We start from the raw sequence: 24,661 nt of genomic DNA on the forward strand, positions 1-24,661 counted from the left end.
GCCATATGAATATCCAACAGAATTCCAGTAGCAGTGATGTCCTGCATATGCCATCAGTTTCATCTAACCCTTAATACATATAGGGTGTCACAGAGCGTTCTGGTGCCCAGTAATCTAGCATAGCCCAGTGAACACTTGTGTATTTGCATGCTCTTTCCATTTCCTAAACTCAATCGAGTATTGCACTAAGTGCACCCACTGTATATGGATGTAAAAGATCTAACCAAACATTGTGTTCCAAATGGAACTGTCATAACTATAAAGGGAAGGGTAATAGCTGTCCTGTGTACAGTACTATAAATCCCTCCTGGCCAGAGACTCCAAAATCCTTTTCCCTGTAAAGGGTTAAGAAGCTCAGGTAACCTGGCTGGCATCTGACCTAAAGGACCAATAAGGGGACAAGATACTTTCAAATCTTGGGGGGGGAAGGCTTTTGTTTGTGTTCTTTGTTTGGGAGTGTGTTCGTTCTCCGGGACTGAGAGGGACCAGACATCAATCCAGGTTCTCCACATCTTTCTAAGCAAGTCTCTCCTATTTCAAACTTGTAAGTAAATAGCCAGGCAAGGCGTGTTAGTTTTCCTTTGTTTTCTCAACTTGTAAATGTACCTTTTACTAGAGTGTTTATCTTTGTTTGCTGTACTTTGAACCTGAGACTAGAGGGGAGTCCTCTGAGCTCTTTAAGTTTGATTACCCTGTAAGGTTAATTTCCATACTGATTTTACAGAGATGATTTTTATCTTTTTCTTTAATTAAAAACCTTCTTTTTAAGAACCTGATTGATTTTTTCTTTGTTTTAGATCCAAAGGGGTTTTGGATCTTGATTCACCAGGAGTTGGTGGGAGGAAGGAGGGGAATGGTTAATTTCCCCTTGTTTTAAATCCAAGGGGTTGGATTTGTTTTCACCAGGGATTTGGTGAAGGTTTTTCAAGGTTTCCCAGGGAGGGAATCCATTGAAAATGGTGGCAGCCGAACCAGAGCTAAGCTGGTAATTAAGCTTAGAAGTTTTTATGCAGGCCCCTACATTTGTACCCTAAAGTTCAAAGTGGGGATCTCAGTCCTGACATGGTGAATAGCGGTGGGATCATTTTAAACCCAAAAGCCAGTGAGATTTTTTTTTCCTTCTAGCTGCTTGGAAAGCGGAGCTGGAAGTAGATAGATGCGTATCTTATCTCTCCTTGCCTGAAGGCAGAGGTGTTAAGTTTTTTTTACAGGTCCTTTGTTAAGAGAAGGGTTCAATTAGCAAATGACTGGTAAAAGGTATTTACAAGCTGAATTGTTTTTTTTCTTTTTACATCCTCGGGAGTAGCTAGTTAGAAAGTTACTGTTAACTCTGCAGCAGCCAGAGCTGAGAGCTTCCCAGTTTGTCAACTGCAAAGGGGGTTACCCAGCACAAGAAAACAGGAAAATGACTACCAAAGAAGTAGCTAACAAAATAGAACTGGCCAAACTAGAAGCAGAAGAAAATGAAAGAAAACATCAGAGACTGCTTCAATTAACAAAACTAGAGACAGAGCAGAGAGAAAGAGAAGAAAAAGCCAAAGAGGAGGCCCACAAGAGAGAGATGGAGCTGAAAGAAAAAGAGATGAAGATGAAAGAAAAAGAGATGGAGGAGAGAGAAAAAGAAAGGAAGCATGAACTGGAAGTAGCAAAGGCTAAGCAGGATGCACCAGCCAATGCTAACAACCCCCCTCCAGGTACCACTTCCCATCCCAGAAGATTCCCCACCTACAAGGCAGGCGATGATACTGAGGCCTTCTTAGAAAATTTTGAAAGGGCCTGCCTTGGATACAGCATCGCTACAGACCAGTACATGGTAGAGCTGAGGCCACAGCTCAGTGGACCCTTAGCAGAGGTGGCGGCTGAAATGCCTAAGGAACACATGAACAGTTATGAACTTTTTAAAAACAAGGCCAGAATCAGAATGGGGATAACACCCGAGCATGCCCGTCGGCGGTTCAGAGCCCTAAAGTGGAAACCGGATGTGTCATTTACCCGTCATGCCTACCACATTGACAAAAATTGTGATGCCTGGGTATCAGGAGCAAATGTTAAATCTCTGGAAGATCTGCTTTCCCTAGTAAAAATGGAGCAGTTTTTAGAGGGTGTTCCTGAGGAAATAGAAAGGTACATCCTAGATAGGAAGCCCAAAACTGTAACTGAGGCGGGGGAGATTGGAGCCCAATGGGTGGAGGTGGCAGAAAAGAAAAAAACTAGTAGCAGTTGGAGCGAATATCAGAAGGGGCGAGCCGAAACAAAACCTTACCACCGGGGACAACCCAAGGCCCCACCCACATCCCAAAGGAAACCCCAGACGCCTTCTCACCCCACCACACCAGTCTCCACCAACCAACCTCGTCCCGGTGATACCTTAGCAGGGCGATGTTTTAAATGTAATGGACTGGGACATATAAAGGCTCACTGCCCCAAGAACCCCAACCGATTACAGTTCATTACACCCCAATCACACCAAAGATCCCCAAACCCAGATGCCTCTCTCATACCCTCGGAGCGAAGGGAAACCTTGAGAGTGGGCGGAAGGAAGGTTACCGCTTGGAGGGACACTGGGGCTCAAGTGTCAACTATCCACCAATCCCTAGTGGACCCCAAACTCATCAACCCAGAGGCTACAGTGACAATTCAACCCTTCGTGTCACAATCTGTAACCTTGCCTACAGCCACGTTGCATGTCCAGTACAAGGGCTGGTCAGGAATGTGGACTTTTGCAGTCTATGACAATTATCCCATTCCCATGCTGCTGGGGGAAGACTTGGCCAACCATGTGAAGCTAGCCAAGAGGGTGGGAATAGTCACCCGCAGTCAGGCTAAGCAAGCTTTCACCCCCATCCCTGTTCCTGAGCCGTCCACCAGGGCCCCGTCTGTGTTACCGGAGACCCAGACAAAGGTGGTGGAACTGGATCCCCTGCCAACGACTGCAACAGCCGTAGTGGATCCAATCCCAGAGACCCAGCCAAAGCCAGTCCCAGAACCGGAACTGGCAACGCAACCAGCACCAGAACCATTGCCAGCCCTGAGTCCAGCGCTTGCAAACCCGTCTACAACTCCAACGCCAGAGGGCACCAGCGAGCCTGAACTGGCAGAAGCAGCAGATAACCCTACCCAAGAGGCTCAGCCAGAGCCTGAGTTACCACATAGTGCACCAGCGGACAGCGGTTCACAGTCAATGGAAACAGCCCCAGCACCTGCATCACTTCCAGAGGGACCAAGCCCCAGTCCACAGTCCAAGGAGGAACTGATGTCTCCAGCATCAAGGGAACAGTTCCAGGCCGAGCAGGAAGCAGATGACAGCCTTCAGAAAGCTTGGGCGGCGGCGCGGAGCACCCCACCGCCTCTCAGCTCTTCTAACCGATCCCGGTTTGTTGTAGAACAAGGACTTTTATACAAGGAGACTCTTTCTGGTGGGCACCAGGAAGACTGGCATCCTCAAAGGCAGTTGGTAGTTCCCACTAAGTATCGGGTAAAGCTCTTGAGCTTAGCCCATGATCATCCCAGTGGCCATTCTGGGGTGAACAGAACCAAAGACCGGTTGGGGAAGTCCTTCCACTGGGAGGGAATGGGCAAGGACGTTGCTAATTATGTCCGGTCTTGTGAGGTGTGCCAACGAGTGGGAAAACCCCAAGACCAGGTTAAAGCCCCTCTCCAGCCACTACCCATAATTGAGGTCCCATTTCAGCACGTAGCTGTGGATATTCTGGGTCCTTTCCCAAAGAAGACACCCAGAGGAAAGCAGTACGTACTGACTTTCATGGATTTTGCTACCCGATGGCCGGAAGCAGTACCCTTAAGCAACACCAGGGCTAAAAGTGTGTGCCAGGCATTAACAGACATTTTTGCCAGGGTAGGTTGGCCCTCCGACATCCTTACAGATTCGGGAACTAACTTCCTGGCAGGAACCATGGAAAACCTGTGGGAAGCTCATGGGGTGAATCACTTGGTTGCCACCCCTTACCACCATGAAACCAATGGCCTGGTGGAGAGGTTTAATGGAACTTTGGGGGCCATGATACGTAAATTTGTAAATGAACACTCCAATGATTGGGACCTCGTGTTGCAGCAGTTGCTTTTTGCCTACAGGGCTGTACCACATCCCAGTTTAGGGTTTTCACCAATTGAACTTGTGTATGGCCGTGAGGTTAAGGGGCCATTACAGTTGGTGAAGCAGCAATGGGAGGGGTTTACGCCTTCTCCAGGAACAAACATTCTAGACTTTGTAAGCAACCTACAAAACACCCTCCGACATTCTTTGGCCCTTGCTAAAGAAAACCTAAAGGATGCTCAGGAAGAGCAAAAGGCCTGGTATGATAAACATTCCAGAGAACGGTCCTTCAAAGAAGGAGACCAAGTCATGGTCTTAAAGGCGCTCCAGGCCCATAAAATGGAAGCGTCGTGGGAAGGACCATTCACGGTCCAGGAGCGCCTAGGAGCTGTTAACTATCTCATAGCCTCCCCCACCTCCAACATAAAGCCTAAAGTATACCATGTTAATTCTCTTAAGCCCTTTTATTCCAGAGAATTAAACGTTTGCCAGTTTACAGCCCAGGAAACAGATGACGCGGAGTGGCCTGAAGGTGTCTACTACGAAGGAAAAAAGGATGGTGGCGTGGAAGAGGTGAACCTCTCCATGACCCTTGGACGTCTGCAGCGACAGCAGATCAAGGAGCTGTGCACAAGCTTTGCACCAATTTTCTCAGCCACTCCAGGATGGACCGAACGGGCATACCACTCCATTGACACAGGTAATGCTCACCCTATTAGAACCCCACCCTACCGGGAGTCACCTCATGCCAAAGCTGCTATACAAAGGGAGATCCAGGACATGCTACAGATGGGTATAATCCGCCCCTCTAAGAGTGCATGGGCATCTCCAGTGGTTCTAGTTCCCAAACCAGATGGGGAAATACGCTTTTGCGTGGACTACCGTAAGCTAAATGCTGTAACTCGTCCTGACAACTATCCAATGCCACGCACAGATGAGCTATTGGAGAAATTGGGACATGCCCAATTCATCTCTACTTTGGACTTAACCAAGGGGTACTGGCAAGTACCACTAGATGAACCCGCTAAGGAAAGGTCAGCCTTCGTCACCCAGGCAGGGATGTATGAATTCAATGTACTCCCTTTCGGGTTGCGAAATGCACCCGCCACCTTCCAAAGACTTGTAGATGGTCTCCTAGCAGGATTGGGAGAATCTGCAGTTGCCTACCTCGACGATGTGGCCATTTTTTCTGATTCATGGGCAGAGCACATGGAGCACCTGGAAAAAGTTTTCGAGCGCATCCAGCAGGCAGGGCTAACTGTTAAGGCTAAAAAGTGTCAAATAGGCCAAAACAGAGTGACTTACCTGGGGCACCAGGTGGGTCAAGGAACTATAAATCCCATACAGGCCAAAGTGGATGCTATCCAAAAGTGGCCGGTTCCAAAGTCTAAGAAACAGGTCCAATCCTTCTTAGGCTTGGCTGGATATTATAGGCGATTTGTACCCCACTACAGCCAAATCGCCGCCCCGCTGACAGACCTAACCAGAAAGAACCAGCCAAATGCAGTTCAGTGGACTGATGAGTGTCAAAAGGCCTTTAACCAGCTTAAGGCAACACTCATGTCTGACCCTGTGCTAAGGGCTCCAGACTTTGACAAACTGTTCCTAGTAACCACAGATGCGTCCGAGCGAGGCGTGGGAGCAGTTTTAATGCAGGAAGGACCGGATCAAGAATTCCATCCTGTCGTCTTTCTCAGTAAAAAACTGTCTGAGAGGGAAAGCCATTGGTCAATCAGCGAAAAGGAATGCTACGCCATTGTGTACGCGCTGGAAAAGCTACGCCCATATGTTTGGGGACGGCGTTTCCAACTACAAACAGACCATGCTGCGCTACAGTGGCTTCATACCGCCAAGGGAAATAACAAAAAACTTCTTCGGTGGAGTTTAGCTCTCCAAGATTTTGATTTTGAAATACAACACATTTCGGGAGCTTCTAACAAAGTGGCTGATGCACTCTCCCGGGAAAGTTTCCCAGAGTTAACTGGTTAACAATTGTTTTTGGAATGAAACATATTGTTAGTTTTTATATAATCAGTAGTATGTCTAAAGGTACATGTGTCTTATTAACTCTGTTTTCTCCTAGAACTCCAGGAAGAAATCACAGCCAGTGTGGAACCGAACATCCAACACTATCTGTGATTTGGGGGGCGTGTCATAACTATAAAGGGAAGGGTAATAGCTGTCCTGTGTACAGTACTATAAATCCCTCCTGGCCAGAGACTCCAAAATCCTTTTCCCTGTAAAGGGTTAAGAAGCTCAGGTAACCTGGCTGGCATCTGACCTAAAGGACCAATAAGGGGACAAGATACTTTCAAATCTTGGGGGGGGAAGGCTTTTGTTTGTGTTCTTTGTTTGGGAGTGTGTTCGTTCTCCGGGACTGAGAGGGACCAGACATCAATCCAGGTTCTCCACATCTTTCTAAGCAAGTCTCTCCTATTTCAAACTTGTAAGTAAATAGCCAGGCAAGGCGTGTTAGTTTTCCTTTGTTTTCTCAACTTGTAAATGTACCTTTTACTAGAGTGTTTATCTTTGTTTGCTGTACTTTGAACCTGAGACTAGAGGGGAGTCCTCTGAGCTCTTTAAGTTTGATTACCCTGTAAGGTTAATTTCCATACTGATTTTACAGAGATGATTTTTATCTTTTTCTTTAATTAAAAACCTTCTTTTTAAGAACCTGATTGATTTTTTCTTTGTTTTAGATCCAAAGGGGTTTTGGATCTTGATTCACCAGGAGTTGGTGGGAGGAAGGAGGGGAATGGTTAATTTCCCCTTGTTTTAAATCCAAGGGGTTGGATTTGTTTTCACCAGGGATTTGGTGAAGGTTTTTCAAGGTTTCCCAGGGAGGGAATCCATTGAAAATGGTGGCAGCCGAACCAGAGCTAAGCTGGTAATTAAGCTTAGAAGTTTTTATGCAGGCCCCTACATTTGTACCCTAAAGTTCAAAGTGGGGATCTCAGTCCTGACAGGAACATTTTGAATACAGATATTAACTAATGGATTTGGACTGAAACCATTTTCGTGTTTTCTCAGATTGAGGGGTTTTATTTTGTTTTTGTGGGTTTTGTTTTTAAATTCCCAAACCTTGTTTGGAGATCCTCAGAGGGCAGAGTTTTGTTGCTCTTCAGGAATAGTCTGCGCCTCTGTATCTTACTGAGCTCCATCATTTACATTCATTAATTACCAGGTCTGGTCCACATGTTAAAAGTTTTGCCAGTACAGATACGTTGGTAAGGAGTATGAAATATCTCACCCCTGACTGACAGAACTATATTGGCAAAAGCCATATGGTGCAAGCACTTATGTCCGTATACTTTATTTTATTCAGGGGAACTGATATAAGCTATACTGTCAAAAAGAAGCCCTTTTGCTAGTATAAGCTGCATCGCCACTAGAGGGTTTGCTGGTATAACTATACATGTATAGCTAGATCCTTTCCATTTTAAACAAAGCCTTAGCACCATTGACACAAATAGCACAGATGCAGCTTTTCCTTCAACAAGAATCTGCATCTCTGAGGCAGTTTTCCTCTGATTTGTATTTGCAAAGACTTTGGCATCCTTAGTTACAGAGAAAATAGCTATTTTGCATACATCTTTCTCAGCCAAGTTGGGAACAGAATCCTATAGCCTGGGCAAATTTTCAGTCCTGTTCATATCAAGCCCATTTAAAAACATTATCCTGTACTTTTCAAATAGGCTGTAGTACTGAATATTACACTTCATCTATTCTGTGTTGCCAATTGCATGGCTATGTAGTGCATGACTTTGGCTTGTCACAATTGTGGAGTGTTTTTTTTTTTTTTTTTTATTATTATTTAAATGAAAATAGTTAAGAGGGAGTTTAGACCGTATAACAGTTGCAAAATCACACTTGTTTCAAAGAGGTCTAATTTTTAAAAAAGTTAATGAAAACTTTAAAAATTAAGTACCTCAGAAAATTGCTTAGTTTTTTATCACCTTGCGCAAACAATGTTTAGAAATGTTTGCCAAGTGCAGTTCAGCTAGGAGTTGCCCAACACTCAATTGTTTTGCCAACAATTCTTTTCGGGGGGAAGACCTGTGCTAACCTAAATAATGCTATAAACAAAAGCTCCTTCCTCCCCCAAAAGGTAGTTTATAGCATGGTTTTAAACAAGTTTGTAACAGTGTTTGGTTTTCATGCAAACAGGGTTGCAGCCATGCTAGGCTCCACATAGCCCAAGAAATCCCAATAGGGCAAGTCTCTGAGGCACTGATCCATCAATCCATCCTTTACTTTCATGGGCCTGCATGTGGGCACAAGTGTCCCCCCACATGAACAGCTTGCGGGATCAGGGCCTGTGGCTTGTAACCCATAAAGGAAACTGCCTTCTATGTTAACTGCTTGAGTTTAGATAAGGGTTGAGTGATAAACTGAGAATGTCCTACTGCTTGTCAGCTTGTCACAGCCTTGGTATTTAATGTATTTAATAATTGAGCCTATAGTCAGCTGCTTCTTTAATCTATGCTTTGAGATGAAAGCATCTTGATAACTTTGAAATTGTAAAATATTATGTCCCCTTTTCATGGTCTCCCTTCCCTTTTGGAAGGAGAAGGGTGTCTGACATAATTGGACTTCGCCCTTGAAGATAAAAAGGAATCACTTAAGTGGAGTCTTAAAGTTACTTCCTGAAAGACAGTTGTCATGCTAACCTTCTGTACCCTGCTCAACAATGAAGTTAAAGGCTAGAAGAGATAAGAAGCTGATTGTAGCCGACTGCTTTGAGTATACAGAAGGCCTTGTAGTTATACAGCTGCACGTTTCATCAAATAATCATTTCATTGATGTATGATCATTAAGTAGAACAGAATGATTCTAATAAAGCAATTTAGTCTGTCTCTCCCCCTGCCCCCCATCCCCTACTCCTTTTTATTCCTCTGTGGTGTTGAATAACAAATGGGCACGGAAATAGAACCATTTAAGCCTTTACAGTGGTCTCCTTGTAGCAGTATTACACAGCATTTCATTTAATTAGTTTATAATGAAGAGGTTTTTGGTCGTCTTAGGCTTGGTTTTGGGACGCATGTGTGTGTTGTGAATAATGCATTTTATTTCTGAGAACACAGAATCTTTGGTTTATTTTTTTTTACCCCGTTTTTTTAATTTGATAAAATTTGACAGTTTTTAAAAAAAAAATACTGATGAAAGGTTCCATTGTATAGCAGTAATGCCATTCTCCACATGTAGAATATTGCTTTAGACAGGGTCAGAGAATTTTAGGGATGTTAATGAATCATTATAATGCCCCCTGTACGGTACATACATTTTACTCACATTTTATAGGTAGAGAAACTGAGACATGGTAGTTAGGTAATTTGCCCAAGGAGTCATAGAGCAGGGTGTGGAACTCAGGTCTTCTAACACTTTATCATCTCTTTTACTAGGAAACTGCCAAATATGCCATTATAATCTCTTCTCTTCAGGGGACTGTAAGTGTCATAGAAGCGTCCTGGGACTTTAGGCAAAGTGTCAGCTTTTAAACAAAATGGAGTTTAAATTGGTTCAATTTCTAGGCTACAGGAATGCATGGGAGTGGATGGTACTGCAGTGCAAAGCCTTTTGTCTGGCTCTATCCAGTTGGGTTTGGTAGCAGCTGAACGCTGGTGCTCTGTTTGCTTCTGGGAAACAAACTGACAACATTCTGTTCTTCAGCAAATAGGTTTTCCCTTTGCAATTGGCCACTCGTAGAGAGTCTTGGTGGGTAAGAAGTGAACAGGCACAGAGATTAGACGATCATCTCACTTTTTAGAGGTGGGTCCCTCTGGGTCATGGTTGGGGAAAGTGTATGAGTTCGTGCTGGAAAGTTTTCACTGCAGCTGCCTATGCTTGACTGTAGGTAGACTTCACTTTTCAGGGTCCATGCATACTTGCATTAAAACTTTTATTTTAAATATGAAACTACTTTCCCATATGGATTTTAAAATCCTGCTTTGTGCTCTTAAGCACTAGACTGCACCAATTGTACTGTATATTTAATACACGAACTTTCTCCCACATTCCATTCATGTTGTTGTGAGGCTAAACTCCCATGTATAATGCTGAGGGTTTGCCTGGTGGATTAGTTAGTGGCTGAAGTACTTATTGCCATGTGAACTTTCATAATTCTGTAACAAACCAAATGGTTCGTTAATATCTCATTCTATGGGCAAGACACTAAGTTACTGTAATGCTGAACCAAAGGATGGGACTGCCTTCCCATCTGTGGTGACCCTCTGGAGGAAGCTAAAAATTAACGCTAGTTTAAAAACAAAAACAAAACCAACAGCAAGCTTCAGCAATTCTGAAGATTCAAAAATTTTGGATCAGCTCTACTAAGACCCTAGGACTTGAAGAGACGTTCTTTTGCCTGGTGCTAGTCTATGTGGGCAGTGTCCTACCAGCCGATCCCAGTATCTTTAAGCATCTTGAGCAGATGGTGTAGTTTCTTTTGGTAACCCTCAGTGGGATCAGAGGGTAATGCCCTGTAGAATGTGGTGTTAGAGAGCTGCCTAGCTGACTCTTGTTCATATTCCAACCTATTCATGATGACAACAGCACCTCCTTTGTCAGCCATTTTGATTTTGATGTCAGAGTTCCTGAGGCTGTGGATGGCGTTGTGTTCTGCACGGCTGAGGTTCTTAAAACTACATTATCCACCTGGTGAAGTGAAGAAACAGATTGACAGAGCCGAAGAGTACCCAGAAGTCACCTACTACAGGACAGGCCCAACAAAGAAAGTAACAGAACGCCACTAGCTGTCACCTTCAGCCCCCAACTAAAACCTCTCCAGCGCATAATCAAAGATCTACAACCTATCCTGAAGGACGATCCCTCACTCTCACAGATCTTGGGAGATAGGCCAGTCCTCGCTTACAGACAGCCCCCCAACCTGAAGCAAATACTCACCAGCAACCACACAACAAAAACACTAACCCAGGAACCTATCCTTGCAATAAAGCCCGTTGCCAACTCTGTCCACATATCTATTCAAGGGACACCATCATAGGACCTAATCACATCAGCCACACCATCAGGGGCTCGTTCACCTGCACATCTACCAATGTGATATATGCCATCATGTGCCAGCAATGCCCCTCTGCCATGTACATTGGCCAAACTGGACAGTCTCTATACAAAAGAATAAATGGATATAAATCAGATGTCAAGAATTGTAACATTCAAAAACCAGTCGGAGAACACTTCAACCTCCCTGGACACTCAATAACAGACCTAAAAGTCGCAATTCTTCAACAAAAAATGTCAAAAACAGACTCCATCGAGAAACTGCAGAATTGGAATTAATTTGCAAACTGGACACCATTAAATTAGGCTTGAATAAAGACTGGAAGTGGATGGGTCATTACACAAACGAAAAACTATTTCCCCATGCTAATTTTCCCCCTACTGTTACTCACACCTTCTTGAAAACTGTTTGAAATGGGCCATCCTGATTATCACTACAAAATTTTTTTTCTCCTGCTGTTAATAGCCCACCTTAATTGATTAGTCTCGTTAGATTTGGTATGGCAACCTCCCGTCTTTTCATGGGGTGTGTGTGTGTGTGTGTGTGTGTGTGTGTGTGTATTTTCTACTCCATGCATCTGATGACGTGGGTTTTAGCCTACGAAAGCTTATGTCCAAATAAATGTGTTAGTTTCTAAGGTGCCAGAAGTATTCCTCGTTCTTTTTGCTGATACAGACTAACACGGCTACCACTCTGAAACCTATAAACCCAGCGTGCCTTCTCACTTGGATAGGTATTTACAGACATATTTACGTGGTTTTCTGGCTTTTCTGATCAAAAGCGTGTCAAGATTAAAAATCCAATTGTCTCTTCCAGCAGTTCAGTCTTCTACACTTAATTATACTTCAACAACATTAGCTTTTAAATGGGAATTTGAAATGCAGAGTGACTTTGTTGTCGCAGTATGCTTTGAATGAACCCCAGGTTTGTTTTTGTTTTTTGCTGCAGCAGAAGCCTGCTCATACAGAACAGCTTTTTCAGTGCATGCTTGCCACCTGCACCCCTCTATGGACTGATTGACTGTGTATCCATTAGCTGCCTGCTGTGTTGAGATGGCAGCAGCCTGCAAATGAGAAGGCTTTGAGGAATACTACAAAGATCACCACAGTCTGCATCAAACAGCACTGTAATTGTTTATGGCAAGTTGCTATATGCAACTGTTTTGGTTTTTTTAATGGTTCCATAGCATTGTTACCCTGGAATGAAGATGATGATGATGATGAGCTACTGAAAGGTCTGGATCTGGGACTTAAATAATCTTTGCAGCTATATTTTTGATACTAATGGTGGCACTGCAAATGTCTTGTTTCTGGGATCATCAGACTCAGTGTCCCTCTGCTCTTCCATTTAGGCATACATTTACATTCAGTAGCACATTTGATCTTGAAGGTTTTGAAGAAACCAATTCTTTGTGTGTTAGTACATGAGCATGAATCGTCTTTTGTTACTTAGCAACTTTTGACAGTCACTTGTTTCCTAACACTTCCTTTGGTTTTAGACGAGCTGAGTCAGATACATTCGTGTGCTGTTTGGAAATGACTTAAACATTAACCACTCATTTTGCGGTACTGATCATCAAGTTTCACATTTACCATTTAGAATGAGAAATTGCTTGGTGAATTCAACACTGTGAACAGAGAAAAATAAGATTAAGCTAACTGACATTATACAGCATCATTGTAAAGGGGTGCACTCACCTTTCGCAAGCGCCCCCTTGGCAGAGTGTGTGTGTCTGCACTTTCTCTCTGCTCTGTGGTGAGTTTTCAGCGATCCAGCCCTCCGGCCAAGTCACACTCAGTCTGTATGTGAGATAAATCAAACCCCCATCCGGGATATAAATCCAACAGGGGGCCCATCCCAGGTCCCTTTATCTGCAGCCCTATCTCTGGGCTCACTCCTCAATCAGTCCAGCAGGGCCTATTGTAGTACCCTGGTTCAAACTGCCTTTCAGCCCCTTCTGGCCTCTCTCAAATTGTCCCTCCTCTGGTATGGAGCAGTGCCCCAGAGCTCCCTCCCTGGAGGCAATGTCTTTGCTCCCTCTGGGCCTTTCTGGCCTCAGCTCTTCATATGGGCCACTAAAAGAGTTCAGTTCCTCTTCTGGGGTGCATCAAAGTCCAGGCCACTTTCCCAGTGGCTGGTGGGGCTGACTTGGCCCCGCCCTCTACTCTGGGTCCCAGTCCAGGGACCCTATAGATAGTAGCCATCCGCCACATCCTTTTAAATAAACTGTGTCAGTGCTACAGTTCCCTGGGCCACTTGCCCATGGCCCGAGAACATTCTTCACCCTGACCTCAGGGCCTTGTCCTGGATGAGTCCCACCAGCCAGCCCGGCTCCTTCATGTTCCCCCCCAGCCTCTGCCAGCACTGCTCTGTCCTAGGTCCTGTAGCTCCCTCAGCTAGCCAAGCACATGGCCCACTCTCCTCCAGCTCTAGCAAGGAACTGATCTCACTCTGGCCCTGCAACATTTCTTATACTACCCTGCTGGGTCCTGATTGGCTGCTCCCTGGAGCCCCTTTCTGATTGACTGTGTCCCATACAGCCACTCTAGGCAACTTGGAGGACCCTCTCCACTGCTCTTTTCTGGGGCGGGGTGTGGCAGGGCTGCAAGGCCTCCAGCAGGGACCCTCAGAGCCAGGTCCGCCCCGTCACAATCATATTATCAGATGCCCTACCCACTCCCAGCGAGATTTTAACAAACTAAGTCTCGTGATAACCATTGACAACTTCTCCCAGTCTCTTCTCTTTAATATTCACTGACATTTAATTTCATGTGCTGGTCCGGCTTCTCCTTGTCACCATTGACACTACCCATTCTTCTTCCCTTCTAGGCTTCTATAACCATTCTAGACTATGGGCTGGTCCACACTAAGCCCCCAGTTCGAACTAAGATACGCAATTTCAGCTACGTGAATAGCGTAGCTGAAGTCGAAGTATCTTGGTTCGAACTTAAAGGTACTTACTGCGGGTCCACACGTGGCAGGCAGGCTCCCCCGTCGACTCCGCCTACTCCTCTCGCGGAGCAGGATTACTGGCGTCAACGGCGAGCACTTCTGGGATCAGTTTATCGCGTCTAGACAAGACGCGATAAATCGATCCCAGAAGATCGATTGCTTGCCGCCGAACCAGCGTGTAAGTATAGACGTACCCTTTGTTTCCGAATAGGCATACAAAAACTTGGATGTGCTCATCACTTCCCTTCCCTTTTTTTAACTTTTTAGGATAATTTTAATTCATAGATTGAAATTTACACCTAATGTTTATGGTATTTAAAAAAAAAACCTTTTAAATATATACTGTGATTCTAGAAATACTTCCAAAGAATATGGAAATTCAAAAGATTGGGGGGGGGGCATTGTTTAAAAAAGAAAACAAAAAACAGTCCCTCCATCTCAAAACTAGTATTGTTTTCTGGAAAAACCCAGTTTTTTCATACCTCTGAAAGAGCTTGTTGCAATTAATAGTAAATACTTTGAAAATCTGCAAATGTGCTTTATTATTATTAATAAACAGAAATAATATGTAGACTTTGTTTCATACAATTTTGTTGTGGGTATATCCTTGTGTGTTGAATGTGCATACTTATGTTGGTTGGTTACTGCTACTTGGGTTATAATAGTACTACCTGAAAGTTTTTATTAGTGCCCTTATTTATTTTAGCTGACCCTTATTCCCCATTTTACAAAACACGTTCCCCATTTCCCATTTTCTGTTCTTAAATGGCTCTTCCTTTTCTCCTGGTGTGGGATTTGGGAAGCATAAATATTAACCTATTAAAAACCCTAGAATACTTGTGTTCCTGTTCAAGTTTCCCCAGTTCTTGCATAATGCAGCATTTAACTGTATCTTGAATGATAAGTTACTCCATAAATGACAGTGGAGAAAGTTTTAGCACTCATTTCTTAGGAGACCTTCCTTGAAATCTCCAGTAGGAGTTCTGTTTCCATTAGGACAAGAAGTTCTGTTCTTTGCTTGTTTTTTAATGGCCTGGTAGTTCTCTGTTGGGGGGAATGAAGAATAAGACCATACTGAGCATGTGGGACAAGAAAGATGCTGTCAGTAGCAGACATAGTTTTTCATTGTGGGAGACAAGGGGTCTGACTTTTCCACTTTTTGGTACCCGGCTCTATGTGCAGTAACAGCTTTTGTATGAAACTGCAGTACTAACGAGAGAAGATTGATCTGCCTCCACTGTAAAGACCCATTCAAGTCTGCAAGCTTTCTTCAGTCATTGTTTTTGCACAATTGTTAGCTATACTACGGCACCTTAATACTTATAAATGTTAGTAAAACTTTAATAATGAACATAAAGAAGTTTAAATTCATTCTTTAAAGGAATTTAATTCTGAACATGTTCAAAAGGGTAAATAAAAGGCTTCTGCCATAATAAGAGCCAAAAAATAAAAACCCACAGCATTTTGTACAAAATATTTGCAATTTCATTCTGGGTCATTTGGTGGGCCCAAATTTTGCTATTTGTGACAATTTTAACATCAAAACGTGACATTTGGCAATTTTTTTTAAATGTAAAAATTGAAATATTGACCATATTGAGCTTTTCACTTGAAAATAAATACTTTCTGCTTAAACAGTCTCGTTTTTAGGAAAACTCACAAAATTTCAAAGTATATTGCAAATTCAGATCAGTATCACAATCAAAATGAAAAACTTTACATTTTGAGGTTTTAAAACTGTTATGGGTGTTTCACACAACCCTGGTGAATATTTTTAACAAATTAGTTAGGACTTTGTGTAGAAGTTTGCTGAGATGCTTCAGGTTGGCTTACATATAGCTAGAACCATATGGCTAACAAAACAAAAGCTAACTGAATATAGAAAAGGCCGAGATGATTGTTTAATTAAATTATAGAGCGGGCAAATGCTCGCTTTAAAAGAAAATATACTTTGGGGAGAAAAAGTCCTAAAAATTAATCATTTGCTGTCGAGACGTTATCATTTGGAGGCACTGAAATGAGTGACTGGGAGTGTAGCGCACATAAACAGTGCCATCTTCTGGCAATATTGTGAAGTGATAGATGCATGGTCTATGACTACTACCGATCTGTGTTCTATATACAGGATTGGGTTTGGGAAGAGAGAGCGTAATCTGTGCTGAAATGGGTGTTTTAAATACCAAAATGTTTGCAATATTGGCTGTGAAGAATCTGGCGAACGGAAATTAGTCAAAAGTCCTGGATATGTTGTTTCAAGACTTTGGATTACTGTCTCTCTCTAGACACTGGCCTGATCAGTGTTTGTTACTGCTCCCAACTCTCTCTCTCCTCTCTTTACCCTGTGTCTTCCTCCTACACACCCAGTTCTGATCTCCCAGCTCTTGTGCTCCTTTTGGATCCCTTCCAAGTAAAATGTTGAGAGTATGTTGATCCTCTACACATTCTTGGCACGCTAAGGCCTCTAGAGAGAAAACTATTGTCCTCTTGTTAATCCAGTTCTGGGCTTCTGGTGATCAGCAATAAATCTCTTTTCCTAAATGTCAAATATTGTTTAGTAGTTCTGCTGTGTTAATAGTACACTAGGGACTTAATTTTACAATGTGATATTTAATTCAGCTTCCCTCTACATCACAGTGAGAGTTTCACATCTGAGAGATCCCTGTCCCTTAACTCTTTTGTATTTCGTTTTCAGGTGGTACCAGAGAAATTGGGTCTGCCCTGACGAGAATGTGCATGAGACACAGAAGTATAGAGTCCAAACTCAGGCAGTTTTCAAGGTGAGCAGTTACACAGCGTGGCCCAAAGCTTGGGAATCACTCTTCACTGGCTACTGGACTACAGTCAAAACGTAATTGTTACACAGCCCCTTTTATTCAGGAGCACGTTAAGCTGTTTACCAGTGTTGGCTTCCAGCTGACCTCTGACTTAAAGTCAGGAAGAACAGGCTTTCTTTTCTCTCCCCCAACAAATTGGACTTCATAGAAATAGAGAGTAACAGGGATTTAGCTGCTCATTCTGAGAATTGGACTTGCCAGCTCAAGCTGCTTTAAATGCTGGAAATTCCTATCATCAAAGTTAGTGTAGCTCAGCAGTGAGCAGTCAATTCATGGTGTTGGGGACCGGGCTTAGAATTTCTGTGTTGTCACTGAGTTAAAGTAAAAGCAAGTACTTCACCCCGTTTTCTCAACTGCGTGGGAATCTGAATAACTTGCAGCCAAGAAAGTTTGGGAGCAAACTGACATGAACTGAAGAACTCCTCCACTGCACCCCATTTCAGTAGATTTCTACAGAACGTAAAAATAGTGAGGTGGGGGAGGATAACACAATCTTGTTGTGTGCGAGGAAGAAAGCTGCCAATATGCTTACTTCAACACCTTTTATCATAGAAGTCAAATGTATACTCTGCCAGTGGTAAGAGGAAACTGTGACCTGCCATTTCTTTGCCCTAGATACATTTTTTTAAATGGGGTAAATTTGAGGGACTGAAGATTGGTAAAAGGGGGTAGTCCTGTCATCTCTCAATTACTGGTTTGAATTCAGTTCATGTCAGCTGTGACCAAAAATTGGCTGGTCAGTAGCTTATTTTAAATGAGTTTGGTCTCAATCCAGTTCCCTAATGGACAGTTCCCAATGCTATATCACAGAATCCACAACCACAATTGAAACTCCTATTTAGCATTCTCAGCAGAGATGCCAGGAATTTAGTAGGCATAGAAACTGAATTACCCCAGCACCGTGGTCCCCACTGATGAGGATTGGGGCACATGGATGGGGCAGAATATAGAAGCTTACACTGCTGCTGTTTGTGCTCTGCGTGTGCATTACATATTTGTACAATCTTTTTGGATAAATAGAAGCCATTAGTCTTCAGGACATCAATCTAGAGCATTCTGCAAACACGGACTTCTGCAAGCATGTGACAAATGAAAAATCTAATTGTTTACATTGTCCCTGTTTCAGGTCACTCTTCTGGTTTATATTCTATTCCACACTGCCCCTGAACTTCTACAGACTAATTCTTGTTGTCCTGTTATGTGTGTTTTTTGAGTGTCTCATCTTTGGCTTTCATCCAACCAGAGAAATTTGGGTCACGTTGTAACAACTATTTAACCACCTGATTCTATAGCAGGCACTTACACACTTTCAAGTTTAGATATTTGCATTCCATGGCACTATTAACTGTTGCAGCAGAGTAAAATACTCCAATATTGACCTTGGCTCTGGATATAAAAATAAGGGCATCTGCAGGATTTGATTGCTCTTTGTGTTTTTTCAACAAAATTAGTGCTTTAATTGACTGTCTGATAAACCCACTTCAAGAACAGATGGAAGAGTGGAAGAAAGTGGCCAATCAACTGGATAAAGACCATGCAAAAGGTAGTTATAGAGGAAGAACACTGTAGTATAATAGGACAAGGTTGTAATACAAGATTTCTTCCTAACACGGCACTTCCCCTTTTACAGGGTATTGGAGAAACCATATTACACCTGCTTAAGATCTATACTAATTTTCCTCATTAGTTTTTGAAAAAACTACTTAGCAAATATAGTTAGCTAATTCTTCAAGCTTTACAGGCTTAATTTTGAAGCTAGGTGCTGAAGGGTCTAAATTAACTCTGTAATGAACTGTTTTCAGCATATTACTAAACCTAGGTGACTCTTCTCTTGTAAATTTAAGTCTGGCATGGTGTTTTTCTCAGCAATCTCTTGCTGCGTGATGTCTTGTCATGCACTCTGCTGGGGGTATGGCACCCACCACTCGACAGCCCTGGGATTTGCAGACTACCTGTAAGGTTAAGGCAAGTCTCAGCCAGACCGCCCTCCAGATATCGTGTAGTCTTGTAAAGCATTCAGGGTTTTTTTGGTTTATATCCTGTAGGATATAAGAGAGAAATATTCAAAGAGAACTTGGAAAACCATCTGTTAGAGGGCAGGAGAAGCCAACTTCCCACTCGGCAGAGCGAGAGTGGCAATGCTGTTCGTGGTGGGGTGATCTCTCGCGTAGAATGCACAGTGTGGGGAGAGAGGGATAGTTGCACACAGCTGGAGCCATGGCTGTTGCCAGGAAACAATTTCAGACATACGAGGCGTTGCATTGGGGGCGGTTGACCTCTGACACAGCCGTTTGAACTTGTTTGTTTTGCTGTTAGCCTTTAAAATTCAAGTCCTTGGGTCTGCATGAACAAAGCAAAATCATGCTTGCTGATCTAATAATGCTCTAAACATTCAGATCAGGGTCTCCTGCATGGCTGTGCAGCGACCCGGGCTTGTTGGACTGAGCAGTTGAGACTCCTGTGGAGGCTGCACAGTGGTCCCTGTGGGAGGAAGTGCCTCTTAGCACCCAGTTGATGTTGTGGCCTAATAGAAGCATCAACAGTCTCTGAAAGAATTTCCATCCTATCCTTCACCCTTGCAACTACAGAGGTGCCTGGGGGAGATTTAAGCAGAGAGAAGCAGTGGGCAGGAGGGATCAGCTAGGCTCCTAAATGTGGGGCTCTCTGAAGAGTGGAGGGTGGGGCTCAGTGCAGCCAAGTGGATAGAGCACTGGAATGGGGCGCAGGAGACCTGGGTTCAATTGTTGGCCATGCCACTGTCCTGCTAGGTGATGTTGGGCAAGTCACTTCCTTTTCTATGCCTCAGTTTTTCCATCTGTAAAATTGGGATTATGATACCGACCTCCACTATAAACCCCTTTGAGATCTACTGATGGAAAATAGTATATAAGAGCAAGGTGGTATTGCTGTTAAAACAGATGAGAGATTGCATACCTGGGACCAAAACAATTTTCCGAAATGGACACACATTCATGAAATGTGTCGGTCAACCAGAATCTGCATTTTCTTTTACATTTTTTTTTTTTTTTTGCAAAAAGAGTTTCAGCCAAAAAGTTTTGCCTCGCTCTAGATGTGACATCCCTTCCATGACGTTCAAAGGGGATAGTAAATATAGTGTTCTCTATTTTACAGTTAGTGGATACTAATTTTTGAACACACATGTTCTGAGAGGCCTGTCAAAATCCTCCTGTGTTCCATTGCTATTAGTGGATAAGTCATGAATCAAGCTAGTTCTCTCATTTTGTGTTGTGTTCACTGATATTTCTGTAAAGACCTAGTTTATTTGGAAAAAAAGGCCCTTGGGGGTACGTGTACACTGCGGTACACTGCATGACACAGGAGCGGTTGGCTCGCGTTAGCGGACTCAGGCTGACGGGGTGCAGACAGTCGGGCTATAAAATTCCAGTGTAGACATTTGGGCTCAGGCTAGAGCCTGGGCTCTGAGACTCTGCCAGGGGGAAGTGTCTGAAAGCCCAGGAGCCAGCCCAAGCCCGAACGTCTCCACTGTGATTATTAGCTCCACCGCACAAGCTCTCAGATTCAGTGCTGTGTGTGTAGGTGTACCCTGTGAGCACTGTTTCGCCCAAAACCAAAGCGACAGACACTACAAAATGTCAATCTGATTTTTAAGCTGCTCTGATTAAAAGTGAATATCCCTATGTGCTGTGCTAAAATTTCTAGTCTAGGGAACATTTATAGTGTCTTAAAACATAGTCTTTTTTGTAAAACCAAAGACTGAACCAAGTATCAAGTGTGTTGATATACAGACTGTGTTTTTTAGAGTACAAAAAAGCCCGCCAAGAGATAAAAAAGAAGTCGTCAGACACGCTGAAACTGCAGAAGAAAGCAAAGAAAGGTAACTTTCTCCATACTTTTATCATTGAGATACTTTTGTGAAGGATTCATTGGCAAAAATTGCCTAGCGATAGGATGTTCTGTGGAAACCATCATTCCATATAGTGTCACACCTAATGTGTACCTGTCATGGTGTTCTAGTAAAAAGCATAAACGCTACTGTCTGTTTTAAAATGCCTTAAGAGTGTGAAAAATCTCTATATACAAAATTGATCAGCAGAGAGAGTTTTTAAAATGGAATATTTTTGTGGGTTTTTTTTTCATGTTAAGAAACTGATAATGTTGTATGACTTGTGCTGTGTTATACATGCAAAATTTCCTGGAAGCTTTGGAATAGTATAAAAAGCCATTATGCAAATGCTCTGTAGTAGTTATAGCAGGAAATTATGCTGTTCCCCCTTTTCCACCCCCATCTTTTACAACCTATAATCTCCTAAACTTCCCATTGTTTGTTACAAGATTCATAAAATGACAGCTGTAGGAAGCTGGTATAGGTCGCTGTCAGAGAGTGCACTTAGCAATAGTAAAAAGCCAGAAGATGAGGTAAAGAGAGGCAGTACAATAGTTTCCTCCTCCTCCTCCTCCCCAACAAAATTCCCAAGCTCTTTCTCTCATCCAGTGATATAATGTTTAGTAGCAGAATCTGTGGGTTTTCACTGTGGTTTGTTCCCCCTTGGTGACTTGTCAGTGCTTTATTTTAAATTCGCACCTTCTTGAAGTCAGAGAGCTATGGTGGTAACACTGCAAAGTGAGGTTCCGAGCTCTGCTGAGTGATGCCCAAACCTCACCAGCCCGTAAGTTTCAGATTCTTACTACCGCCTCCGTACACTTGCAAAACTGGACTGGAAACCTTGCAGGACCAGGCTCTCCTTACTTCCTGGTCCTGTGCTCTCTGATATCAGCTGGGTCGGAAATACGCTTTGGACAGGTCCCCTGTTGGAACTTAGGCTTCCCATGCTGGCTGAAACCTGGAAGTGTAGAGCCAAGCCAAGTGAGTGGTGGGATGTGGAGTTTCCTTAACTTTCTACATCTCAGAGATTCAGATGAATTCATGTTTTATCCAAGGCATCCCTAACTTCCCTTTCTGACCACTGAGTTAGCAGAGTTTATGAACAAGTATTCTAATGGATGATCATGTGACTAAATTATTTCATAGTAAATAAATTGCTCTTGAAGCTTTTCTATCTATTTAAAGGAAGAATGGAGGGGAAGGGAAAAAAAATAGCAGAAGACTGCAAAATAGGGGATTAGCACAGTGGGGCCAGCAGTCTTTGCCGGTATCAGGCGTTCTTCTGGGGAAGAATCCAATATCAAATCATAACCTCGGTTTAGGTTCTTAGCTTTGTTTACTCCTTGTATGAAAAATTGGCTGATTTCAGTCTTAATTTTATCGAACTAGTGTATGCTATTCCCCTCCCAACCACCTGCAGTCCCCCTTTCTTCTTCATTGGATACCATGAGCAACCCTGCAGTGCATGGCATCCTTCAGATGGAGAGTTACAGAGAACGTGTCCGGAGTGGGACCGTGGAACCATCTTTACATGAGTTTTGTCTCAGAGGTTATCCCCTAGCGAGTTATCCCTTGCTCTCTCCCAGGCCAGCCGGCACACTCAGTGGTACAGAGATTCCCTGGAGAGAAGGAACACTTAATGCCTTCTCTGCTGGAGCATGGAGATATGTTCAGTGCTGTCCTATCTAGTTTCTTATACCAGGCTCATCACCATAGTATCTGAGAATCTTCCAGAAATGCATTAAGCAAGGTGACTAATGTGTGTGTTCTCTTATCCTGTCTCCATGTACAGGAGGGTGTGCAGTGGAGCGTGTTGCCTTTATTTATTTATTTATTTTTTTAAAGGAACCAGAGCTGGCTAAGAGAAGATCAGCTCAATGTGGTGTCTTTTATTTTATTTTGTGAAAGGATTAAAAGGGGAAAAGTAAAAGGCCATTTGCGTTAATGTCTCCATCGTGACACAGATTCCATGGTGGTAATACTGTGAATAGGTACTGGTTTAAAAATCCAGTCACCCTTTCTAAATGTTGACACCTTGGGATATGCTGTCAGACTCCTTACTAAATCGCCCATGCTGGTGTGCAATGCATTCTTGGGACACTTCAGCTCCCTGAGTCGTCTCTGTCTTGAAGAATCACTTGGATCCAAAGTTTCTTTAAGGTAGGAATTGAGGACAAAATTAATGGCAAAGGGAGCAGCAAGGGAGGTTGGAAATTAGAAGAGCAAAGGAAGCCAGCCAAATAGACAATCCAATACACAATGAAATCAGGGTCCATCATGTTTCTTAGGAAACCTTTGTGCCTTCTCTCTCTCTCTCTCTACCTTGAGTATGGATACACAGCTACCTAGCTACAAACTAAAGCTTATGTAGATGTGAAAAAAATGAATTCCTGAATCTGTCAGCCCAGTGGATCACACACACAATGGAGAGGAGAGTAGCTACTTCCTCTAACATTTGAAAAAACAATGAAGTGTAGAAGAAAATAAGTGTCAGGTGCTTTCTCTTCTCCCTATCCCCTGCTTTCTGATCCCCAGACTTGAAGCATCAAGACATTGTCCTTAAAATAAAATCTGTGTCTAGCTAAAAGCAGGCATCATGAAGGCAAAACTGTTTTATGCTTCCTTCTAAATATCTGCTTAATATGCCTCAGTCCTGACTGCATTATTCTTGCTATCAATCTGCAGTGTCTTATAAGCAGAAACTTCTAGTAGTGACAAACTGAAGTAGGGCTTGGTAATTGTCAAAGCTTCTACCAGGGACTACATTGACAACACTAAGCTAATTCCATTCTAGATAGAAGCAGGATTTGAACCACAATCTCTAGAGGGCCGGGGAATTAACAAGTAAGTATATTAACTTTCAAATCCAAAAATTTTGACGACATGACACATGTAAGTTTCAAATGAGTATCCATGTACTCATACCAGTGTGTCTATCACCTGTTTCTTCCCCCCTCCCACTTCCTGTTAGTCATAAACTCATTTGTCTGTTACATCCCTCATTAAAATCGAGCCCTTTCCAAGCAGGAATTTATCCCTTTTGTTTTCTGTGATGTTCCTAGCACACTTTTGAGAACTATAAAACAACAAATAAGATAATCTTTCACTTTCCACTCCTCAAATATATTTTAATAAACCTTATGATCCAAGATGGGTCAATGGGGCAGTGCTGAGATCTGGATCTAGATTAAATTTAAGGTAAGATTTGGTGCCAGCATTTTGCTAGCTTTGCATAGCAAGATTTCTGCCACAACTGAACTGGAAAGTAGACCCCTCTTGGCTTTGGATACAAACTATATGGGTAGCATTGGATCCAGAGATTTGAGTATAATCTTCCGCCTCAACACAATGCATCCTTCATCCCCGTCACTTAGAATTCAAAGAGGGTTAAATGTATTTTGGCCATCTTTTTTTGTTTTGTGTAGACTATATTCCAATCCCATGTGACTATGTGGAAACTCAACTTTGGACTTTCTTGAGATCAGTAATTAGAAATTATACCTATGGAATCAGTGGTGTTAATTGGGATAAATGTGTTTCCTTTTAAGATGAATGGGAAGCACTAGAACGCTAAACTAAATGAATGATTTTAGGATTGCTTTTTCCGAGTTTGCAAAAAGGTATATGGCAAAATGGTAGGACTTTTATGGAAAGGGAAATGGAGATTTTACAACTTTCTTGGGAATCTTTTTGTTTTTGTACATTGCAGTCGTTTCTTGTGGCTGCTTTATGACAAACTTATTAAGACTATAGGAAAAGCATATGTTTTAATTGATCTACATTTTTCATTTATTTTTGTTTGTTTCCAATGGATGTAATTACATGTTCCATCTTTAAATTGCTCTCCTTTTTCACATTGATCTCTTTGGCACCAAAAAAATCAGTCCTTCCCACTTTTGTGTACTCCATGTGCATAGGAACTGAGTCAGTAAAGC

The 24,661-nt window shown here is 42.8% G+C and overlaps 1 protein-coding gene across 16 annotated transcripts in view; it reads left to right on the plus strand.

Moving 5' to 3' along the window:
• The window catches only part of MTSS1 (MTSS I-BAR domain containing 1), a 172,676-nt gene that overhangs the window by 111,957 nt on the left and 36,058 nt on the right, over nucleotides 1-24,661 (plus strand). For 15 of the 16 annotated variants that reach the window (XM_054017464.1, XM_054017454.1, XM_054017456.1 and 12 more), the window contains exons 4-6: nucleotides 16,720-16,804; nucleotides 18,313-18,404; nucleotides 20,643-20,717. In XM_054017464.1, coding sequence (XP_053873439.1) covers nucleotides 16,720-16,804; nucleotides 18,313-18,404; nucleotides 20,643-20,717 — 252 coding nt within the window. Of the gene's footprint in view, nucleotides 1-7,968; nucleotides 9,824-16,719; nucleotides 16,805-18,312; nucleotides 18,405-20,642; nucleotides 20,718-24,661 lie in introns of those variants that run through there. The other variant, XM_054017467.1, reaches the window with a different exon arrangement.

This window comes from Malaclemys terrapin, chromosome 2 (assembly GCF_027887155.1).
Source record: "Malaclemys terrapin pileata isolate rMalTer1 chromosome 2, rMalTer1.hap1, whole genome shotgun sequence".
Lineage (NCBI taxonomy): Eukaryota > Metazoa > Chordata > Testudines > Emydidae > Malaclemys > Malaclemys terrapin.